The sequence below is a fragment of the Aquarana catesbeiana genome, linkage group LG03, assembly GCF_042186555.1.
Source record: "Aquarana catesbeiana isolate 2022-GZ linkage group LG03, ASM4218655v1, whole genome shotgun sequence".
In the NCBI taxonomy this organism is placed as follows: Eukaryota; Metazoa; Chordata; class Amphibia; order Anura; family Ranidae; genus Aquarana; species Aquarana catesbeiana.
In genome coordinates this window covers 89095016-89115636 of record NC_133326.1, presented here as the reverse complement: position 1 = coordinate 89115636, position 20621 = coordinate 89095016, and the positions used below count along the sequence as shown (strand labels likewise).

The 20621-nt window shown below is 39.5% G+C and overlaps 1 protein-coding gene across 3 annotated transcripts in view; it reads right to left on the bottom strand.

Annotated features, from left to right (window-relative positions):
• The window catches only part of LOC141131485 (tetratricopeptide repeat protein 24-like), a 215218-nt gene that overhangs the window by 175471 nt on the left and 19126 nt on the right, over positions 1-20621 (bottom strand). For 2 of the 3 annotated variants that reach the window (XM_073618810.1, XM_073618812.1), the window contains exons 2-4: positions 10991-11667; positions 5435-5650; positions 847-975 (exon numbers count right to left, since the gene is read on the bottom strand). In XM_073618810.1, coding sequence (XP_073474911.1) covers positions 847-975; positions 5435-5650; positions 10991-11651 — 1006 coding nt within the window. In that variant the 5' untranslated portion in view covers positions 11652-11667. Of the gene's footprint in view, positions 1-846; positions 976-5434; positions 5651-10990; positions 11668-19362; positions 19502-20621 lie in introns of those variants that run through there. The other variant, XM_073618811.1, reaches the window with a different exon arrangement.

The following is a 20621-nucleotide window of genomic DNA, read 5'->3' as shown; positions in this document are numbered from 1 at the left end:
TCAATTCAAACTTATGATCCAACTAATAACGGCTGCAAAACAAACAGTGGCCAAGGCATGGAAATCTCCTACATTGGTACTAGCAGAAACAATTCACAGAATGAATAATACAATGTCCCATGCTAAGATGGTAGCCATCGATCAAAATCAAATTTCAAAATTTGAAAAACTTTGGCATCCTTGGATAAAACAACAGTTCCTGTCAAACTTCAATGACTCTGTCCTGTTGCCATGGTAACAGATTAAATGACTTACAGAGACACCCATTCTAAGGCTTCAAAGAGAACTAAAAAGAATAATAAACTGACGAGCGGGACAACCTTGTGGACCATACCTCTACCTTTCAACCCTTTTTCTTCTTTTTCTTTCCTTTTCCCCGCCTTACGATTAAAGCTCATTATCAGAATTTATTTGACCTATATACACTCTACTTGTAAACAATATGTATAGTAGGTATAAATCATTTAAATACCTACAAAAGTAACTAAGGAAATGATATATATCTTTAATTTAGGTTTACGTAAACCCAATGTTTAATATTTGAAATTTCATGATATTTACCTATATAAACCCTACTGTAAAACAATGAGCTTACTTTATAGATCCTTGTAAACTTACTTTATGTATCTTTATAACATTGTATACTCAATAAACTTCTTTTGACAAGGAAAAAAAAAACCTGACACGGGGTTCTAAACGTTGGCTGCTCTCTCCAAAACTAAGAAAAAAGATTTTGCTGGGCATACACATTTTTAGTGAAACTAAGGATCTCCCCTTTTTAGGTAAGACTAGGGCATTATGTAATCTTTATTCAGTGAAAAGTCCAGCTTTCAGTTGATAATTTACCTGCATCCACAAATGCTTGGAGTGCCTGAAGGTAATAGAACTCTGCCATGTCAAAATTCTTTAGCTGGCTATAGGCAAAAGCCAAGTTACATAGACACTGTCCTTGTTCATTCCTTTCACCTAGAGAACCTGTAACACAAAAAGATATCAATGCTATGACACAGATCCACAGGACATAAAAGATGAACTAGAATACCAAAGAGGAATATGGTAAACATAACTTGAATAAAATAATTCCACAAAAACGGGAAGGGCAATAAAATAGATACGTTTATGTCTTTATTGTTGATCTTTATATTTATGCTCAGATTCTAAAGGGAAAAGAGCAGTCACTTTGCTCCTCTTGGGTCTGAGTCTATCCATAAATACAACCATACCTTGGCTACAGTTGCCCATTGTGACAGACCTAGCCGGAAAGAGGCTTTTGGAGAGGACTGAATGCAAGCCTTTCGCCTTTTGATTATGGGCCCTGGATTTTCAAGGGAACAATACTCTTTGTGAGGTGAATGAGAAATCCAGTCTGATCTGCACTAGTCGGACTCAGTTGTGTATATATGTATATATTGTATGTTGTCTCATTCTGTTGTGGACTCTTTCCTGTGATCATTTGGGATGTGTGTCCCTGTGGAGGGAGGGGGGATTCCTCCAGCAGCCCCCCTGCTGAAAAGACTATTTACTGAGGAGAAGTTTGAACACACCTGACCTGTGTGTTAATTTTCTTTGGACAGTTTAACCCGCCCCCTTTCCCAAGGGTGGGGGGGGAGAGTCTCTGAGTTATTTTATCTGTTGTGTCCATATGTGATAATAAAACAGTCCATGTTAGCAGTGAAACAAGTGTCGCCTTGTTTTGTGCTTATGAGCAGTTGGAATATCTGATATCTGCATCCAGACTGGGAGGAAGTGGTATACTGACGGAAGCACTCAAGCGGAGTGTGGGACATTCCGTGACACCCATTATGCCCATTATGCTCTATCAAGCCCCTGGCCCGTTCCATCAGCCTGGACCCAAATATTAGGGGGTATATGAAGGGGGATCAAGAGTTTAAACTCAGCATGTACGCTAATGATGTTCTTGTATTTTTCACAGACCGGGTAGTCTCCTTGCCCAATCTAGTCTCCACCCTACGCATATTTCAGGATGTTTCGGGTCTGGAGATTAATCTTTCCAAATACTCCACACTTCCAATAAGTTTCCCCCCAACCTCGATTTCCAATATTCAATCCAAGTTCAGTTTTACCATAGGAGGAGAGACGTTACCTTACCTGGGCATTAAACTGACTCCATCCCTACACAGAATGTACCACACCAACTACCCTCAAGCGTTCTCCCATATTAGACAACTATTGCACACTTGGGCCCCTTGTCATATCACCTTTCTGGGCAGGGTCCAGGCTGTGAAAAATGTCAATCCTCCCGAAACTGTTATTCTTTTTTAGGGCTCTCCCTATGTATATGTCCCGTCAAACGATTGAATTGATCCAGGGAGAAATCAACAAATTCATCTGGCAGGGTAAAAAACCCCGCCTGGGCAGGAAGATGGTGTATAGACCGCAGGCCATGAGCGGGCTGGGCTTGCCAAATCTTTGGCTATATTACCTTTCTTCCAGGTTAGTTCAACTGGCACAATGGCACACCCCCCGACCCATATCCCCTGGCTCTGCTTTGAGCAGATTTCCATAGATCCCTATTTCCTACCTGGCATATTATGGGCAAGCACAGTACGCCCTAAAGACCTATCCCCTCTCAACCTTGTAGTGGGTCAATCCCTCCATCTGTGGGCACTATACAATCAGAAATTCACACTGCTCCCGCCAAGGCCCAGGCTGCGACTTTTGTGTGAGATCCTACATTCCTCCCGGCATTTCCCTCCCCAAGAGATTTTGCCATGTGGATCTCAAAAGACCTTATTACCATGGACTCATTATTGAGTGATGGGGTAATTAGTTCTTTCTCTGCCCTACAATTAAGCCATTCCCTTCCCAGAACAGAATTCTATAAATATCTGCAGATCAGACACTTTTTTAGATCCCATTACACCCTGGAAGGAGTTAACATGGCTTCCACATTTGAGGACTTATGTGGGCCCTCATCTAGAGAAAGAGGCACTATCTCCATTATGTATAATTATTTGAATGGTCTCGGCCTCCCCAGGAAATCTGCAACTATCCTCTGCTGGGAAATGGAGACTGGCCAGGAAATTTACCCTGAGGACTGGTTAGACAGGATTTCCAATATGCACAAATGCACAAAAGTGCAGTGTAGGAAACTGTCGTTAAACGCCACACTAAGTGGTACTGCACACCTTCAAAAGTACATATATTTTACCCCATGGTCTCTGAAAATTTCTTCAGGGGTTGCCCAGATAGGGGGACACAGCTACATATCTTTTGGAGTTGTAGGGCACTTAAACAGATCTGGCAAAAAGTATCTTTCAAAGTAGCCATGATCACAGTTATTCAAGTGACACTGACACATCAGATGTGTCTAGTTTTTGCGGACTTAACCGAAGTCTCCCCTCCAGAACAAAAGTTGCCCCACACCCTGTTAAGTGCAATTCATTGGAACATTGCTTTGTTCTGGCGCACACCTGGCATCCCTTGGGATCAGATCCTTAAACGCATGGAGGCTATACAGTTCATGGAAAAGGTACATCACACTATAATGGATACCATGCCCATCCATGATAGAAAGTGTGAGTCCTGGTCAGCATACTGGCCAGGGGGTAAATAGACCCTCTCAGTTAGAACCCCTGATTTAACCACAGTGAAAGTTTTGCTACCCTTGTGTTTATTTTTTTATTTTTAGTTTCTCTCTGTTTGTTTCGTTATTAAATAATTGAGTTTCCCTTTTTACTCTCTGTATGGTTTCTGGCACTCCACATAGGGCAGATTCTCTACTGCAAACTGTAAATGTGGCAATCTATGATGACAAAGCTGGTAGGTCCTCCATTGGGCCTCTTATCATCTCACGCTGGACTATGTGACTTATCCTTAAAGATTGTCAAATGTTTGCATGTGTATTTTCATGTAATTTCTTCTTTTTCTACAAAAAAAAATTGTTGGTATTAAAAAATAAATAAAAAAAGAATGGTAGACTGCAATATATTATGTTTCTGTAACTGGGCTTAAATACAATTTATGGCAATTGTAGTGATACTAATGATGATAAACGTTGCCTCTGCCTATGTTGTCTACAAGAACATTCCTATTGAGGGAGATTTACTAAAACTGGTGTACACAGAATCTGGTGCAGCTGTGAATAGTGACCAATTCCAAGTTTCATTGTGAATGTCTAATTGAACAAACTGAAGTTAAAAGCTGATTAGTTACTATGCAGAGCTGCACCAGATTCTGTGTGCACCAGTTTTAGTAAATCTCCCCCACTGTGTCTAATGGTAAATCCATCTCTGACTCTATCAATAGTTGGTACTGGTTGTTATCAGAACAACTCTAACAGTGGAGTGAGAATCAGCACAACCTCGATCCATTTCAATGGCTTTTATCAGTGCGTGTGATCAGTGCTGTAGTCCAGTTTTTCCATGGTCCTACCATTTTTCAACTACTTATTCAATAAAGCAGCCTCAGGAGCAAATATGTAGGCTGCATTCACACCTGGGTGTTTTGAATCGCGGGCAGATTTACTGTGATACTTCCCACGCTTTCAAAACACCCAGGTGTGAATGACAAATCTCACAAGGCACAGTTCAGATGCCATTAATTGGAATGGCATTTAAAAATGCGGTGCAGTTCTGCTGCGACTGTCGCGTGATAAATCACGCTGCAATTGTGCCAAACCGCATCGAGTAAAGCATGTCGCCCAAAAAAAGCACCTGAACTTTTTTTAGGCGACAAGCTTCACGCAATGCAGTTTGCCATGATCTCAGCTTGATTTATTGCTTGACAATCGCGGCAGATGAATGGCATCTGAAATATGCATTGTGCGATTTATCATTCACACCTGGGCGTTTTGAAATCGCGGGCAGAATTGCGGCAAATCTGCCTGCAATTCAATATGCTCAGGTGTGAATGCAGCAGACAATGCAGTGACCATACCAATTGCATAATTTCACCATACTTATGTGAAATCAAAAGGTGACTTTTGATTGCTTTCAGTATAAGTTGAATCAAACTAAAGAGTATCCATTGAGGGTTTGAGTTTTCCCAAGTGAATGATGAGCAGCCCTTAATGTATAAATACATTAGAATAGGATTTTCTGTTTAGTCTCTCAAGCCAATGGCTGCCAAAGAATTGAATATAGTTTATATGCAAATAGCTACTGTATAGAAGAAAAAAACTGAAAAAAATACTTCTATTTCATTTATTTTTGAAATGACGACAGATTAGGTATAGAAATACACATTCATTTCAATTCGTATCTGGAGGTTAGATGGTTTCAGCCAACTGAAATGTATTTATTTCAGAACACATAATTCCATTTTTACTGGTAGTAAATCACTTTAAAACCATAATATAAAACATTGTTTATCGTCCAGTTACTCAAGTAAAAGGAAAGAGCTATTTAATGGAAATATCGATTGATCTGGAAGACTGCTCTAATTAATACACGTAATGAATATGATACCTTACCATACATATCTGCTGCTTCTGCATGACTCCGGAGAGATTTTTCATATTGGTAAAGAGCATTGTCAACAGCTCCCAGGTTCTGCAGTAATACAGCCATTTTTCTTATAGAAAATTGTTTTCCGCTACACAGATTCAGACTTTCTGTAAAGCACTTTTCAGCTTCACTAAAACATTTCAATTCAGCATAATGAAGGCCAACATGGTTATAAAGTGTACCTAAAAACAGAAGGCAGAAGAATAAAAGCATGTTCATGTGTATCAGGGCAGAACTGAGACTAGAACCAAAGTATGCTCAGCATATCAATGTCAATGAAGGGCCCATCGTTCACTTAAAGTATGTTTACTATACATATGAACGGTATTCTATTAAAAGCAGATACACACATATATATATATATATATATATATATATATATTGCACTTACCATACACTCATGCTGCTTCCTGTGGTGGAGTGACAACACTGCTGCACTACTCCTCCATTCAGGGCATTACTGTCAAACTCACGTTGGCTGTTTCTACTTGTTGGCAGGTGCAGCTAGCTTGACAACCACTAGATGGCTCTGTTGTCATTATGGCATGGTTAGCGGGATATTTTAAGCTGATATTAGCTCCCCTTTTAGAGAAACCCCTCTTGCAAGTGATGTAATGGGTGAAGTTAGTGTCCAAAGAAATACCAGCTATGGGTGGGGCCCAGTGGAAAGGGGGGTTTGGGAACAGGACACCTCAGCGATGCTAAGATGTAATGCTGTACATAGCTGATCTAAAAGAGCCCTGTGCAGGGCTGAAGTCCCTGGAGAAGTGACACAGATCATATAAGGACCGCTGTAGTCACCTTGTCTACTCCTAATCTTCTTCTGTAGGTCTTGTAGCATGGTGCCTATGGCCTGGGGTGACTGGATAGAGTCTTCCAAATGTGAGTGACAGTGAAACCTGGGAATAGAAAACATCAGGCAGGAAGGAACTACAGTATTGAAGGGACATTGGGATGAGAACAGTATACTAATAGAAGCACCTTGTCCACCCGACCCTCTGTTGTGGGTCCTGTAACTCGATCATAGATAAAGGCAGTGGACTTACATGGGGAATTTCCAAATAATAAGATGCAAGAACTATCACAGTTCTAAATGCATTCTTTAGATTCTGACATTCTATTGTTTGGAAATGTTCTTTTTGTTATGAGGAAACATGAGTGGGGGGTATTAATGTCGGCTATTTTAAAATTGATTTTGCCAATGATTTTAATAGGTTATATTTAATAAATTTTGTGTAATGTGCAGACTGGAGTGTTGAGGTTTGAACATATGCTTATATTTTTTCAAGGTTTTTTGCTAGAAACATGAGATAAAGAGTCTAAATCAGGTTTTTATTGTAGTTTATTCATATACCAAAGTTGCCAGGTAACCAATTTGGAAATACTGTCCAAGAGTTTATATGTATTTTTCTTGCGGAAAATATATAATTTCTTATATAAAAGAGGCATAGATGCCGTAATGTTATCGATATACAAAATGTTTATGTGGCATTATCTGAAACACGTTGCTCAGTTGTAGCATCAGATCCCCCTTCCCAAAAAAGTATTCCTAGGAATCAGAAAGAATTTAGGGAAAGGCAACTAAACTTGAAATAAAATAAAATTAACCGCTTCAGCCCCGGAAGATTTTACCCCCTTCCTGACCAGAGCGTTTTTTGCGATTCGGCACTGCGTCCCTTTAACTGACAATTGCGCGGTCGTGTGACGTGGCTCCCAAACAAAATTGACGTCCTTTTTTTCCCACAAATAGAGCTTTCTTTTGGTGGTATTTGATCGCCTCTGTGATTTTTATTTTTTGTGCTATAAACAATATAAGAGCGACAATTTTGAAAAAAACGCATTATTTTTTACATTTTGCTATAATAAATATCCCCCCAAAAAATATAAAAAAACACTTTTTTCTTCAGTTTAGGCCGATCGTATTCTTCTACATATTTTTAGTAAAAAAAAAATCGCAATAAGCGTTGATTGATTGGTTTGCGCAAAAGTTATAGCGTTTAATAAATAGGGGATAGTTTTATAGCATTTTTATTAAAAAAATTTTTTTTTACTAGTAATGGCAGCGATCAGCGATTTTTATTGTGAATGCGATGTTATGGCAGACATGTCGGACATTTTTGGGACCATTGTCATTTATACAGCGATCAGTGTGATTAAAAATGTGTAAATGACACGGGCAGTGAAGGGGTTAACCACTAGGGGGCGGGGAGGGGTTAAGTGTGTCCTAGGGGAGTGATTTCTAACTGTCAGGGGGATGGGCTGGTGTGTGACATCACTGATCTCTGCTCCCAATGACAGGGAGCAGAGATCAAGTGACACTTGTCACTAGGCAGAACGGGGAGATGCTGTTTACATCAGCATCTCCCCGTTCGTTATCTCCGTGAGGCGATCGCGGGTATCCCCCCCGGCGGCGCGCACGCGATGGCATGGCGGGGAATTCAAATGGACATAGAGGTACGCCCATTTGCCCAGCCATGCCATTCTGCTGCCGTACATCGGCGTGCGCCGTTCGGGAACCGGTTAAAGAGCTCAGATGACCTTGTTTATGTGGAAAGTACTTACTGAAATTAATTTATTCACCTTCAGGAAAGGTAGATTAAGAATAATATGATCATTTAATGTAAAATATATAGTATATGACCCATATAAAAGATTTATTAGAAAGCTACTTTCTCTCCATAGATAAAAGAGTACCCTTGTAGTGGTAAGACTACTCTCCACTTGCAATTTTGGTATAGCTCACAGTTGCTGGTTCTTCCAGAAATAGCTAGACAGCAAAGAAGAGCTGAAAGTTTTAATTAAAAAAAAAACAAAAAAAAAAAAACACAAATTGGTATGTACACTTTGAAAAAAAAAAGTGGACCATTGATTCTGTGAAAGAAGCCTTCCTTGTGGTTTAGAAAGTTGTAAGAGTTTGTTCTTTCTTTTTTTTTTTTTTACTGTGTATAATCATTGGAGTGGAACGTTTAAGGTCTCTGCACAGCTCTCGCTCATTAGTCCTTATATATACCAGAGGATGTAAGAAAAGGCTCTGTCCCTAGTTATCAATCACTTTCTCCCTTTTTTGTGCAGTAAAAGAGATAGGAAATGGGAAGAGCTGACTGACTTTATGGACAATAGAACTTTTTCTCCTTCACGTATTTATCAACGTTCTTATAATTTGTATATACTAGAAATTATGTGGACACGTCTGTAAGTGCATATTTAAACTTATAATACTGTAATTGTTGTACTATGTATATTATATGCATATATGGGATATGTTTGGCTAGTATGTTAATGCTGTATATGTACGTAAAATATACAGATGGGACTTTGCAGTTGGTACAGTCCTGGGCACATGTGAGACAATTCTATCAGAATAAATAAATCAGTTATTGTTCAGTTTTGTGCAGAAGAAAAAAGTCCCATTCCAGAAAAAAAATCTTTCTGATGAGCTACAAACCATTACAAAGTTGCTAAATAGCTGTTATATAGCTTTTATATGGCAGTTGTACGTAACAACTACATTAAGCCACCACAAAGTAGTTATAAACTTTTTAACTCCTGCTAGAGCAAATCGATTCAAATTGGTTCATACTTTGTTTTTTCTTGCCTTCTCTGCATCAATCCTCTCTGCCAATCCCTTCACTGGCTTCCCCTTCCCCACCATATAAAATTCAAAATACTAACCACAACATACAAGGCCATGCACAGCATCGCCCCCAGCTACATCACCCACCTCATCTGCAGTAGGGATGATCTTCGAGTTCGAGTCGAACTCATGTTCGACTCGAACATCGGCTGCTCGCCAGTTCGCAAAACAGCGAACAATTTGGGGTGTTCGTGGCAAATTGGAATGCCGCGGAACACCCTTTAAAAGTCTATGGGAGAAATCAAAAGTGCTAATTTTAAAGGCTTATATTAATGGTATTGTCATAAAAAGTGTTTGGGGACCTGGGTCCTGCCCCAGGGGACATGGATCAATGCAAAAAAAAAGTTTTAAAAACGTCCGTTTTTTCGGGAGCAGTGATTTTAATAATGCTTAAAGTCAAACAATGAAAGTGTAATATCCCTTTAAATTTCGTACCTGGGGGGTGTCTATAGTATGCCTGTAAAGGGGCGCATGTTTCCCGTGTTTAGAACAGTCTGACAGCAAAATGACATTTCAAAGGAAAAAAAGTAATTTAAACTACTCACGGCTATTAATGAATTGCCGGTCCGACAATACACATAAAAGTTCATTGATAAAAACGGCATGGGAATTCCCCACAGGGGAACCCTGAACCAAAATTTAAAAAAAAAATGACGTGGGGGCTCCCCCTAAATTCCATACCAGGCCCTTCAGGTCTGGTATGGATATTAAGGGAAACCCCGGCCAAAATTAAAAAAAAATGGCGTGGGGTCCCCCCAAAAATCCATGCCAGACCCTTATCTGAGCACGCAACCTGGCAGGTTGCAGGAAAAGAGGGGGAGATGAGAGAGCGCCCCCCCCTCCTGAACCAGTCCAGGCCACATGCCCTCAACATTGGGAGGGTGCTTTGGGGTAGCCCCTCCAAAACACCTTGTGATTATTCATGTTCATGTCCCATAGACTTTAACGGTGTTCGCGTGTTCGAACAAATTTTTTGCCTGTTCGCAAGTTCTGGTGCGAACCGAACAGGGGGGTGTTCGGCTTATCCCTAATCTGCAGATATCACCCAAATTGTGCCCTCCGCTCCTCCCACTCTCTAGCTCCCTTGTTACCTCCTCCCATGCTCGCCTTCAGGACTTCTCCAGAGCCTATTCCATCCTCTGGAAACTCCCTGTCCCGGTATGGCCAATCAGCCCCTAACCTGTCCACCTTTAGGAGATCCCTGAAAACTCATTTATTCAGGAAAGCCTATCCCACACCCACCTATGAACTGTAACCGAACCAACCCCATCAGATCCTCCCCCAGAGCTATTACCTTTTGTACCACCACCCCCTCCTCCCTTTAGAATGTAAGCTCTACTAGCAGCGCCCTCCTGTCCCTTCTGTATTGAATTGTACTGTAATTGTGCTGTCCCCCCTCTACATTGTAAAGCACTGCGTAAACTGTTGGCAATATGGAGATGACCGTAGACTGAGCATACACAGTGCAAATTTAATTCCTGCAACCATTGGTTCCCCCATCAACACAGACAGTGCTGACAGGGGAATCAGCAATTGTCTTCTTCTGGCAGGGGGAAGCAGTCCCCACCGGGAGAAGACAGTGATTAGCGCTAGGGTCTATAGCAGCTGCTAGCGATAATCCGAAGCAAAGCCGGCAGGCTGGTTGCACCCAAGTTGATTGATTGATCAACTTGGTACATTCAGCCTGCCCATTAACGGTTCGAATCTCGGCCCGTTCTTGCTGAACCGGCTGAGAGTCAAACTGTGTATGACTGGCCTAACTCTACTGATTGCTTTTGTGAAGATAATCTTTCAGAAGCCTTTTTATGTACAGCCCATGGCAGAATAAAAAAATAATTAACAGAATTAATTATTAATAATAATTAATAATTAGAAGGATGACACTTACCCAGGGTCTGTTTATCAGAAATTCCTTTAAATGACTGAACACACATATTTAGAGTCTGGAGAACGTCTGTCTTAGAGAATGCTTGGCTATTTATCATGTATTTACTGGCTTCTCTCATGGCCATTGCAGCATCTTCCATTCTTTCATTTTTCAGATATGAATGTCCTGCAAGTTTAAAAGAATGTGCTGCAGAGGAAAACTCTTCAACGGATGCAAAACAGTACCCTAGTTTGATTAGAGCATCTGCAATGCTGTTAATTTCTTCAGAACTGTATTGATTGATGGCTTTTTCATAAAACTTCACAGCTTTATCATACTCTTGCATCTTATCATAAGCAGCCGCTATGTTAAAAAACAGATCACCATCTTCTTCATCCTTGTCATGGTTTCTAGATTTCATTAAACATTTTAGGGCTTTTTTTGGTTTCCCAACGCAAATGTATGCAGCACCGAGATTGAACAAACATTTTTTTCGAATGCCTTCATTGGACAAGTTGCATGAAAGAATAAAGGCTTTCTTAAATAATTTTAGAGATCTGTTGATTTCGTCTTTTCCCATGAGTTCTTTTCCCTCTTTAGACAATGTTTGTATTTTAGCATGGATGAGATGTTGTCTTTGGGACACAATTCTGGGTATATTTGAATCCTTGGAGGCAGCCATGATGAACTGACAATATCTGTGACAGCAAAATATAGAAAGTAGGATAACTAAGTACAACAACTACACTATAATAATGCATGCACAAACTTACACAAAGTTAACATTAATATTAGATAGCATTGACAATGGAAAATATAAAATATTGATCCTGTTTATTGTTCATTCATAAATATGTGTGAACTATAAACAAAAAAAACACACGATGTGTATAGTAAATTGCAGCTGCTGTCTAATATTTCCAACAAGGTATTTTCAATATGTAATTATTTTTAGGCAGCGCTTGCTATAACATGTGAAAAGTCAAATTTGTGTCTTAATAAATCTCAGTTGACTGCACAGTTTAAAAATAATTTTGCACTACTTTAATAGTTTGGCATGTATGCCATGTATATGTGTTTAGATTAATAATTTACTAGTACGTTATTATTAATAAATATGACCATTTCTATAGCTTTATGCAAAATTAAAATGAAATCCAGCTGATGATATTGCCTTTACCAACCAAATAGTATCTACCTTACTTGTAACACAGGTTAAAAATGAAGGCAGTGTCTGGTAAGTCATTGCAATGCTCCTCCCCCCCCCCCCTCAATGGATCCATTATAATAAAATATCTCTCATACCAATATCAAAGAAATAGCATGTAGATAAAATGGTTATGTAGCACACCCTAATCATGGGGGTGGGGTGCCGATTCCCCCTGTGATTCCCCCTGCTTCCTGGCACCCCTGTCTCCCCCCTGCAGTGCTGCCAGCTTCCCTCCTCTCTTCTCCCACCAGCTGCTGCAGGGGATTTTTCAAGATGGAGAGCGGGAGAAGGGGCGGTAAATAATTTATTTACCAACCCCTTTGTTTTCGGAATGTGAGTATCAATCTCTCATGTGTTCATTCTTAACTGTGCTACAGTTTGTGAACGAACAGGAATGTTTGTGAATGAATGTTTATGAATGTTTGTGAATGAATGTTTACTATGCTTCAGTTTTGAATGAACGGGAAGCCGCTCAGCACAGAGCACCTCCCATTTATTCACTGTCCAGTGCAGCTGAGGCTGCTGAGAAAGGGACTGGGGAATCTGTCCTTGGTCCCTTTCTCTGTCTCAAAAGTGAGACATCAAGGATCTGTTTAAACCCTTGATATTTCACCAAAGCCCCCAACAGCGCTCCTAAAAACATTGTAAACAAATAAAAAAATAATATTGCAAAAAATAAAACTTAAAAAAAACACAATTGTAAGAAAATAATAAAAAAATAATAAAGATAAAAAACTACAGACATCGTTCACTGCCCTACTAACACCAATCTCTGCTCTATTGACGCCATCCCCTGCTCTAACAATTTACACGGATGTGTGTTTGCATTCTGGGGTGCACACCCAAATGCAATAGGCTGCGCACACCAATGTGTTAACGAGACACCAAGAAAATCAGTCATATAATATTAGCTATTAATCTTTAATATCTGGCCCTAAATACACAAGCTGTTTAATTTTAACTTCTAAACGCTCTTCTAAAGGCTAGTATAAAGAACATCAGCTTAACAGGATCTTGCAGCCGCTGCCCATCCCAATGTTTACTTCTTACCAGCCTGCATCTTTTTTTCCCCTCCATGGGCACCTGCACAGTTGATCCACATAAACCTCTATGGGACCATCTCCTCCTGAGTGCTTTCAGTCTTGAAAGACAGCTCAAAAGAAGTCTATGAGGACGCGGTGCCAATGTGCAGTTCACAGGATGTAAATGGGGAGGTGGCCCGGGCTTGAGAGATTCAGGTAACTATGCAGCTGGGTGGGGGTAAATCAAGGTAAGTATGTTTCATGTGAAGTATAGTGAAATGTGTAAATTACTAAAGCGCTGAAATGATAATTTGAAATAAATAGTGACTGAAAAATAACTAAATAATTAAGCTGCAATCATTCTAAAGTGATCATACACCCCAAATGAATAGTGAAAAATCTAATGATGCGCTCTAATTAACCTTTCAATCAGTGTACAGATCCTCTAATGAATATAAATATAAAATCCCAAAAAATTGATTCCTCTGTGTGAAATCCAACAAAAATAAATGCCGTGTGTGTGTGTATACAAACTCCAAATCACATGTTATAAATAAAATATAACATAAAATATATATAAAAATTCCACCTCTGCGGAAATTCAACCAAACCAGAATTGTCTAAAGGTGTTAGATAGTGATAAATGATGGGTAAAATGGATCACTAGCAGGTCTCGTGAGATAATACTACAACTGCAAACAACAAAACCTTTTGCGATACCACAGTCAGGTGCCTGCAATTTATACACCAATGTTGATATTATATATGTCCAATTTCAACCTATTGTGCAGGTCCATTTTAAATCTTGCAAATCACTCTGAGGTGTTCCTTGGGCTATTAGACGCTTACAGGTGTCAGTTGATTCATGCAATTCATGCAATAGAAAGAATACACTTCATTGCGCAATGATCAAAAGATGCACTGGGCTAATGCACAATGAAGAATGCACTCACATATCTCTGGATGCTAAGCACTTAGTGAAAACAATCAGCCACTCGCTGCGTGACTCCTCACACCGCTACTATCGTGCTGACAGCCAGCCTCGATGGTACTCGTCACTAGCTCCTCCTACGCATTGCGTCACAAGACACGTGACTTTTTCAAGGCTTTTTGCTAAATTTGAAACGGACCTGCACAATAAGTTGAAATTGGACATATATAATATCAACATTAGTGTATAAATTTCAGGCACCTGACTGTGATATCGCAAAATGTTTTGTTGTTTGCAGTTGTAGTATTATCTCACGAGACCTGCTAGTGATCAATTTTACCCATCATTTATCACTATCTAACACGTTTAGACAATTCACGGGTCATTAATCTTGGTTTGGTTGAATTTCCACAGAGGTGGAATTATTTATATATTTTATGTTATATTTTATTTATAACATGTGATATATTATATTTTATTTATAACATGTGATTTGGAGTTTGAATACACACAGCATTTATTTTTGTTGGATTTCACACAGAGGAATCAATTTTTTTGGATTTGATATTTGTATTCATTATAGGATCTGTGCACTGATTGAAAGATTAATTAGAGCGCATCATTAATTTTTTCACTATTCATGTGAAGTATACATACAGTGAGAATCTGCATATAATTTAAGCAACTTTCTGGAAGTCCTTAAAACAACCCTCGGTTCCAGTCTGGTAGTGTTAAATTTTAATGGGAGTATAGGCTGTAGCTATCAATAAGCTTTCAGCAGATTTCCAGCAGTTGTGAAGCTTACAATGAGTTTTCTTTTTATCTTTATGGGTGTTACAATCTTACTTGAGAAGTGTTGATTCCACAGCAGACCTGCCCAGTGAAGGTATCACTATGCATCTGTTTATTTGTGTGGTTTGCAGCATAGCAACTGCATATTGAGTTTGCTGTAGCTATTCCACTGGCTGGTGAATTTACAAAGAATATCCACTTCAGCTCCGGGCCTTTTTTTGTCACTTTTGTTTTCATGAAAAAATCTGTATTTTTTGCTAGAAAATTAGTTAGAACCCCAAAACATTATATATTATTTAAACAGAGGTCCTAGAGAATAAATTGGTGAGTGTTGCAATTTTTTATGTCACACAGTATATGCGTAGCGTTTTTTCAAACGCAATTTGTTTGGAAAAAATACTTTTTTAAAATTTTAATGCAAGAAAACACAATACATAACCCAATTCTTTGTAAAGTATAAAAGATGGTGTGACATTGAGTAAATAGATACATGTCATGCTTTAAAATTGCACGCAACCGTGCAACGCCGACAAACAACATTTTTACTATTTATAGGCAAGGTCTAGAATTACTGCCCGTGATCTGATGTTTGCAGCGACATGTGTGGGGCGATCGCTGTTTTGTGTGCGTGCAGGACCGACACAAGAGTTTGCTTTTGCGCACTAGCATGAGGGGACGAGGAGAATTAAACATTTTTATATTTTTGAATTTTTTGTATTTTTTTACATTGTTGCTTTAAACTTTTTTTTTGATCACTTTAATTGCGTAAACATCCTTTGTAACAGTAATAGGCATGTGACAGGTACACTTTATGGAGGGATCTGGGGTCTATAAGACCCCAAATTCCTCTTCTGCATTTAAAAGCATTCAAAAGCATTCAGATCAGTGTTTTTGAATACCTATGATCTTTAAAAAAATGGTGTGATTGACATCAGGTTAAACTGGAAGTGATGTCACGTCATCGCTTCCTGGTTGCTATCACGAACAGCCAAGCAAAGCCAATACTGGCTTTGTTTGGCTGTCTGGCCTGCCAGCAGGACATGCTGGCTGGTCACTCAGATCTCCCGGTGGGATGGGAGAGCCAGAGCAAGCCGCGGAAGGCGGCGGCATGTACCCTCCCGCTGCTTGTAATAGCAGTCAAGCTTGGCTTTCCGGCCAGTCAGCGGACACGCCGGTTGGTTGCTCAGTCTCCCGGTGGGGCATTAGAGCCCAAACAAGTCTGGAAGGCTGCTTATAATAGCATTTGAGTGGCTAGCAGCTGCATCCCAGTATAGCCACTGAAAGTCCAGCGGCGCACAGGTACATTCCTCGTCATTAAGTGGATATACTATATCCCATTTTATTACAACTTCCGAATAGGACCATCTAGAAGTTTTAGATAAGTGTTATGGACCTATGTTTGAACTGGGGCCCAGCTACAAACATGGCAACCATAAAGACTACAGAAACCAGAGCCAAAAAATGTCCACTGTTCTACTATAAACAGAACTAAACTATTTTTTTTTACCTGAATTTTGGATATGGCAAAGGATTATGTCTCGTACACATGATCGGAATTTCTGTCAGAAAAACCTTGGATGGTTTTTCCGACGGAATTACGCTCAAGCTTGCCGTGCATACACATGGTCACACAAGAGTTCTTGGAACTTTCGACCGTCAAGAACACGGTGATGTACAACAGTACGATGAGCCAAGAAAATTAAGTTCAATGCTTCCGAGCATGCGTCGAATTGTTACCGAGCATGCGTAGGAATTTTGTGCGTCGGAATTGCTACAGATGATCGGAATTTCCGATAGGAACTTTTTTCATTGGAAAAATAGAGAACTTTGCTCTCAATCTTTTACTGGCGGAAATTCCACTAGCAAAAGTCAGATGTATCATACAAATGGTCGGAATTTCCGACGAAAAGCTCACATCCGACTTTTGCTGCCGGAATTTCTGATCTTGTGTACAGGGCATTAGAACTTCGTGTCTGTGTGCAATTAGGGAGATTTATTTTTTTCACTCCTGGTTGCGTCTCCAAGGCAGAAAGTGATGGGAAACCCTTATCATGACTTAGCTATGAAAGTCTAATAGAGGTTGCATACCATGCCCACACTATCCATCGCTAAAATCCTTATAAGAATCCATTACTATTGTTATCTACTTGACCAAGACACAAAAAGCTCTCTGTCCACTAAAGTCATTTTTTATACTTGATGATTTAAAGACTAGTTATTACAACAGGATTGTTTTATTTTTAATGTGGTTTCTGAGCTATAATAATCAATAATCAATAAGAAATCAATAAGAAATAAGAAACAGAACAACCGCAAGGCACATATCAGTTGTTTATCTTTGATTACGCTCTTGAAAATGAGAATATGACATGTAGAAAAAAATAATTTTGTATTAAAAGACTTGGCTCAGTGCAACGTGTGTACACCGACTGTTCTATAATAAAAAGTCTGCTGATTCCATTGTGACTGTGGCTTCAGCTACCCAGGGAGCTCATTAGCGCCTCATTAATTGTTTGATATAAACATACCACTTTTTACGGTGTTAACCCTAAAATCAACTCTTAACTGTTCACCGCTGACTCATGTTTTGAGTCGGTGAGATCAGCTAAGTAAGTGGCTGCATAATTAACGTAATATAATTGATAAGAAAAATAAATATAAAAGCGACAACAGATTTCATTGTTCCCATATGACTCAATTTAATTTTGTATTAACATAAAACAAAGCACTTTAGTACTTCTGATGCATTTAGAACAGCTTATTGAAGCTCCATTTGCCTTTTAATGCCTTTTCCTTGCATTAAGGGTTATCCCAAATGTATCATTTGGTTACTGGCTCATTTTGGCTCTGGTTAACCCAGCACCATGTGTAAGATATATGGAGGTTTTTAGTATTTTGATGATTCTGTAAATAGCTCTGTTTTTACACTCATTTTATTTCAAACTACTTCCTGAAATGCAGGTGGGAAACAAATGCAACTACTGGAATAGCTAACTGCTGCGATAAAATGTACAGTATAAATGTATTCCTTAAATACCATAGTAGTATATTCTGACTAGATAACATATTAGATCAAAGGAAATTATTTCACAGTAATGGGGTAATATGAGGTATGAGCTACATCTCCAAAGAAAAAATATCACCATATTTTTAAGTCAGTGTGAATCCCCCAGTGGAGCTTGTGCATGGACGCTTGATCCATGGCCCAGTTGCTCAGCTAGCATTGTAAAAAATGCGCCTTCCTTCCCACACTGTCCAACTGCACTGCTAGCAAGAAGGTTGATAATTATGTGAGTCTGACAGGCACAGAGAAGAGAGGGGAAGTGATGGACAGTGTACACAGAGCTGAGGAGGTGATGACAGCACATACAGAGGAGAGGAGCAACTACAGAGCACAGATCTACCAGCCTACTATTGTAGAGAGAGGGACTAGAGTAGTATTAGATGACAACTCACATTGTACATGACAGTGGCTGTCATTCATAAAAACACAAGCTACAACAGTCTGTCTAGTACTCTTAGGCAACTGAGCCCAGACCCACTCGCTTCCTACTGCAGGAAAAGGGACTAGAGCAGGGGTCTCACCCTGGCAGCCCTCCAGCTGTTGAGAAAATACAAGTCCCATGAGGCATTGTAAGGCTGACAGTTACAAGCATGAATCCCTCAGGCAGAGGCACGATGGGAGTTGTAGTTCCGCAGCAGCTGGAGGGCCACCAGTTTGAGACCCCTAGACTAGAGTATTAGATTCTGGCTTGCATTGTGGCTTGTGTTTTTATGAATGATCATGCTGGTCTGCAACCACCACCATTCACAACACAAGCTGATAGCTATCACTACTGTAGCCCCTCTCCACAATGAAAGATAGTCAATCTGGGCTTTGTAGCGTTTCCTCTGTGTCATTTCTCAAGTTAGAGGGGAGGAGACGCAGGACTGCAGATTAGATGGGTTAGCCAGTGAGTTTAATTACACAATCAAATTGACTGTGTAGTTCCAGTCGTTTTCTACAGGGGTGGTTCCGGTATTCATCTTGATTAGACTGGATCAGAGATAAGAAGAATGTGAAGAGGGAGATAAACCTCACTCCAAGGAGTAGTGGGACTTTAAAGGGAGATGATGTGTCTGTTAGACATAAGCAGTATCACAACAATTGATATAAAAATACAAATTTTATTGAAAATATATATAAAATGTGCAATAAGAGAGTTACACTTCAGCGTGATATTACGACCGTACAGAAATTTTTAAATCACTTGTAGTCAGCCAACATGTTTCACATATCTTTGCTTCATCAGGGCATTACAAACATCATAGATTTCATCTAAATTATGTACAAAAATATACATCATTAATATGGTCGTAATTATCAAAATGCATTTAACAGGACAATGTATCATGATTGAAGTACAAAATAAATACAGGAACTAATAATTGAGCTTACCTGGTCTGTGACAGTCATGAGAGGAAGACTACTGAGTACACACCATAACCAAACAAACGCTTCCCTATGGATCACCCCGCGCCTAAAGACCCATGGATGCCAGGTCCAAATGGGCCAAGCCAGTAAGGGAACTGGACCGTGTTCAAAGGAGTAATAATCTAAAAAAGGGGGGTTTATAATGATAATCATATTAATCTTTATAGTAATCTTTATAGTAATAATGGGGTAGGGAGTATATAATACAATACAACTAGGGGAAATTCCTAATTGCGGAACTCCTCTATTATTTAAATATGGTGGTATGATCAATATTGGCTTAATTAGATCAACATTAATTTCCTGTGGTAACAACAATTCATAAATAAATAAAGAAGGTAGGTAATAGCATATAATGATATAGTAATGATATAGTAGATACAAGAGATCAATCAAAAGCCGTAAGACAGGGGCTCAAAAGGGTGACTTAACATGGTATGGGCTGAGAATATTATTGCTTTCAGTGCCGAGTATTTTAGTCAATTTTAATTTTTGGCAATATGCATTTAACTGCAGGGGGATAAATGCAATCTCACGGCAGAGTAAATGCAAACAGACACTACCATATTGTGGGCAGCCTAACCCAAAGACATATGTGGTCAAACTGTCACATTGCGGGACTTACCTGGGGGGGAGCTTCGAGTTCGAGTCGAACTCATGTTCGACTCAAACATCGGCTGTTCGCCAGTTCGCCGAACAGCGAACAATTTGGGAGCAAATTCGAATGCCGCGGAACACCCTTTAAAAGTCTATGGGAGAAATCAAAAGTGCTAATTTTAAAGCACTCAAGGTATTGTCATAAAAAGTGTTTGGGGACCTGGGTCCTGCCCCAGGGGACATGGATCAATGCAAAAAAAATTTAAAAATGGCCCTTTTTTCAGGAGCAGTGATTTTAATAATGCTTAAAGTGAAACAATAAAAGTGTAATATTCCTTTAAATTTCATACCTGGGGGGTGTCTATAGTATGCCTGTAAAGGGGCGCATGTTTCCCGTGTTTACAACAGTCTGACAGCAAAATGACATTTCAAAGGAAAAAAAGTCATTTAAAACTACTCGCGGCTATTAATGAATTGCAGTTCCGACAATACACATAAAAGTTCATTGATAAAAACGGCATGGGAATTCCCCCAGAGGAACCCCGAACCAAAATAAAAAAAAAAAAATGACGTGGGGGGTCCCCTAAATTCCATACCAGGTCCTTCAGGTCTGGTATGAATACTAA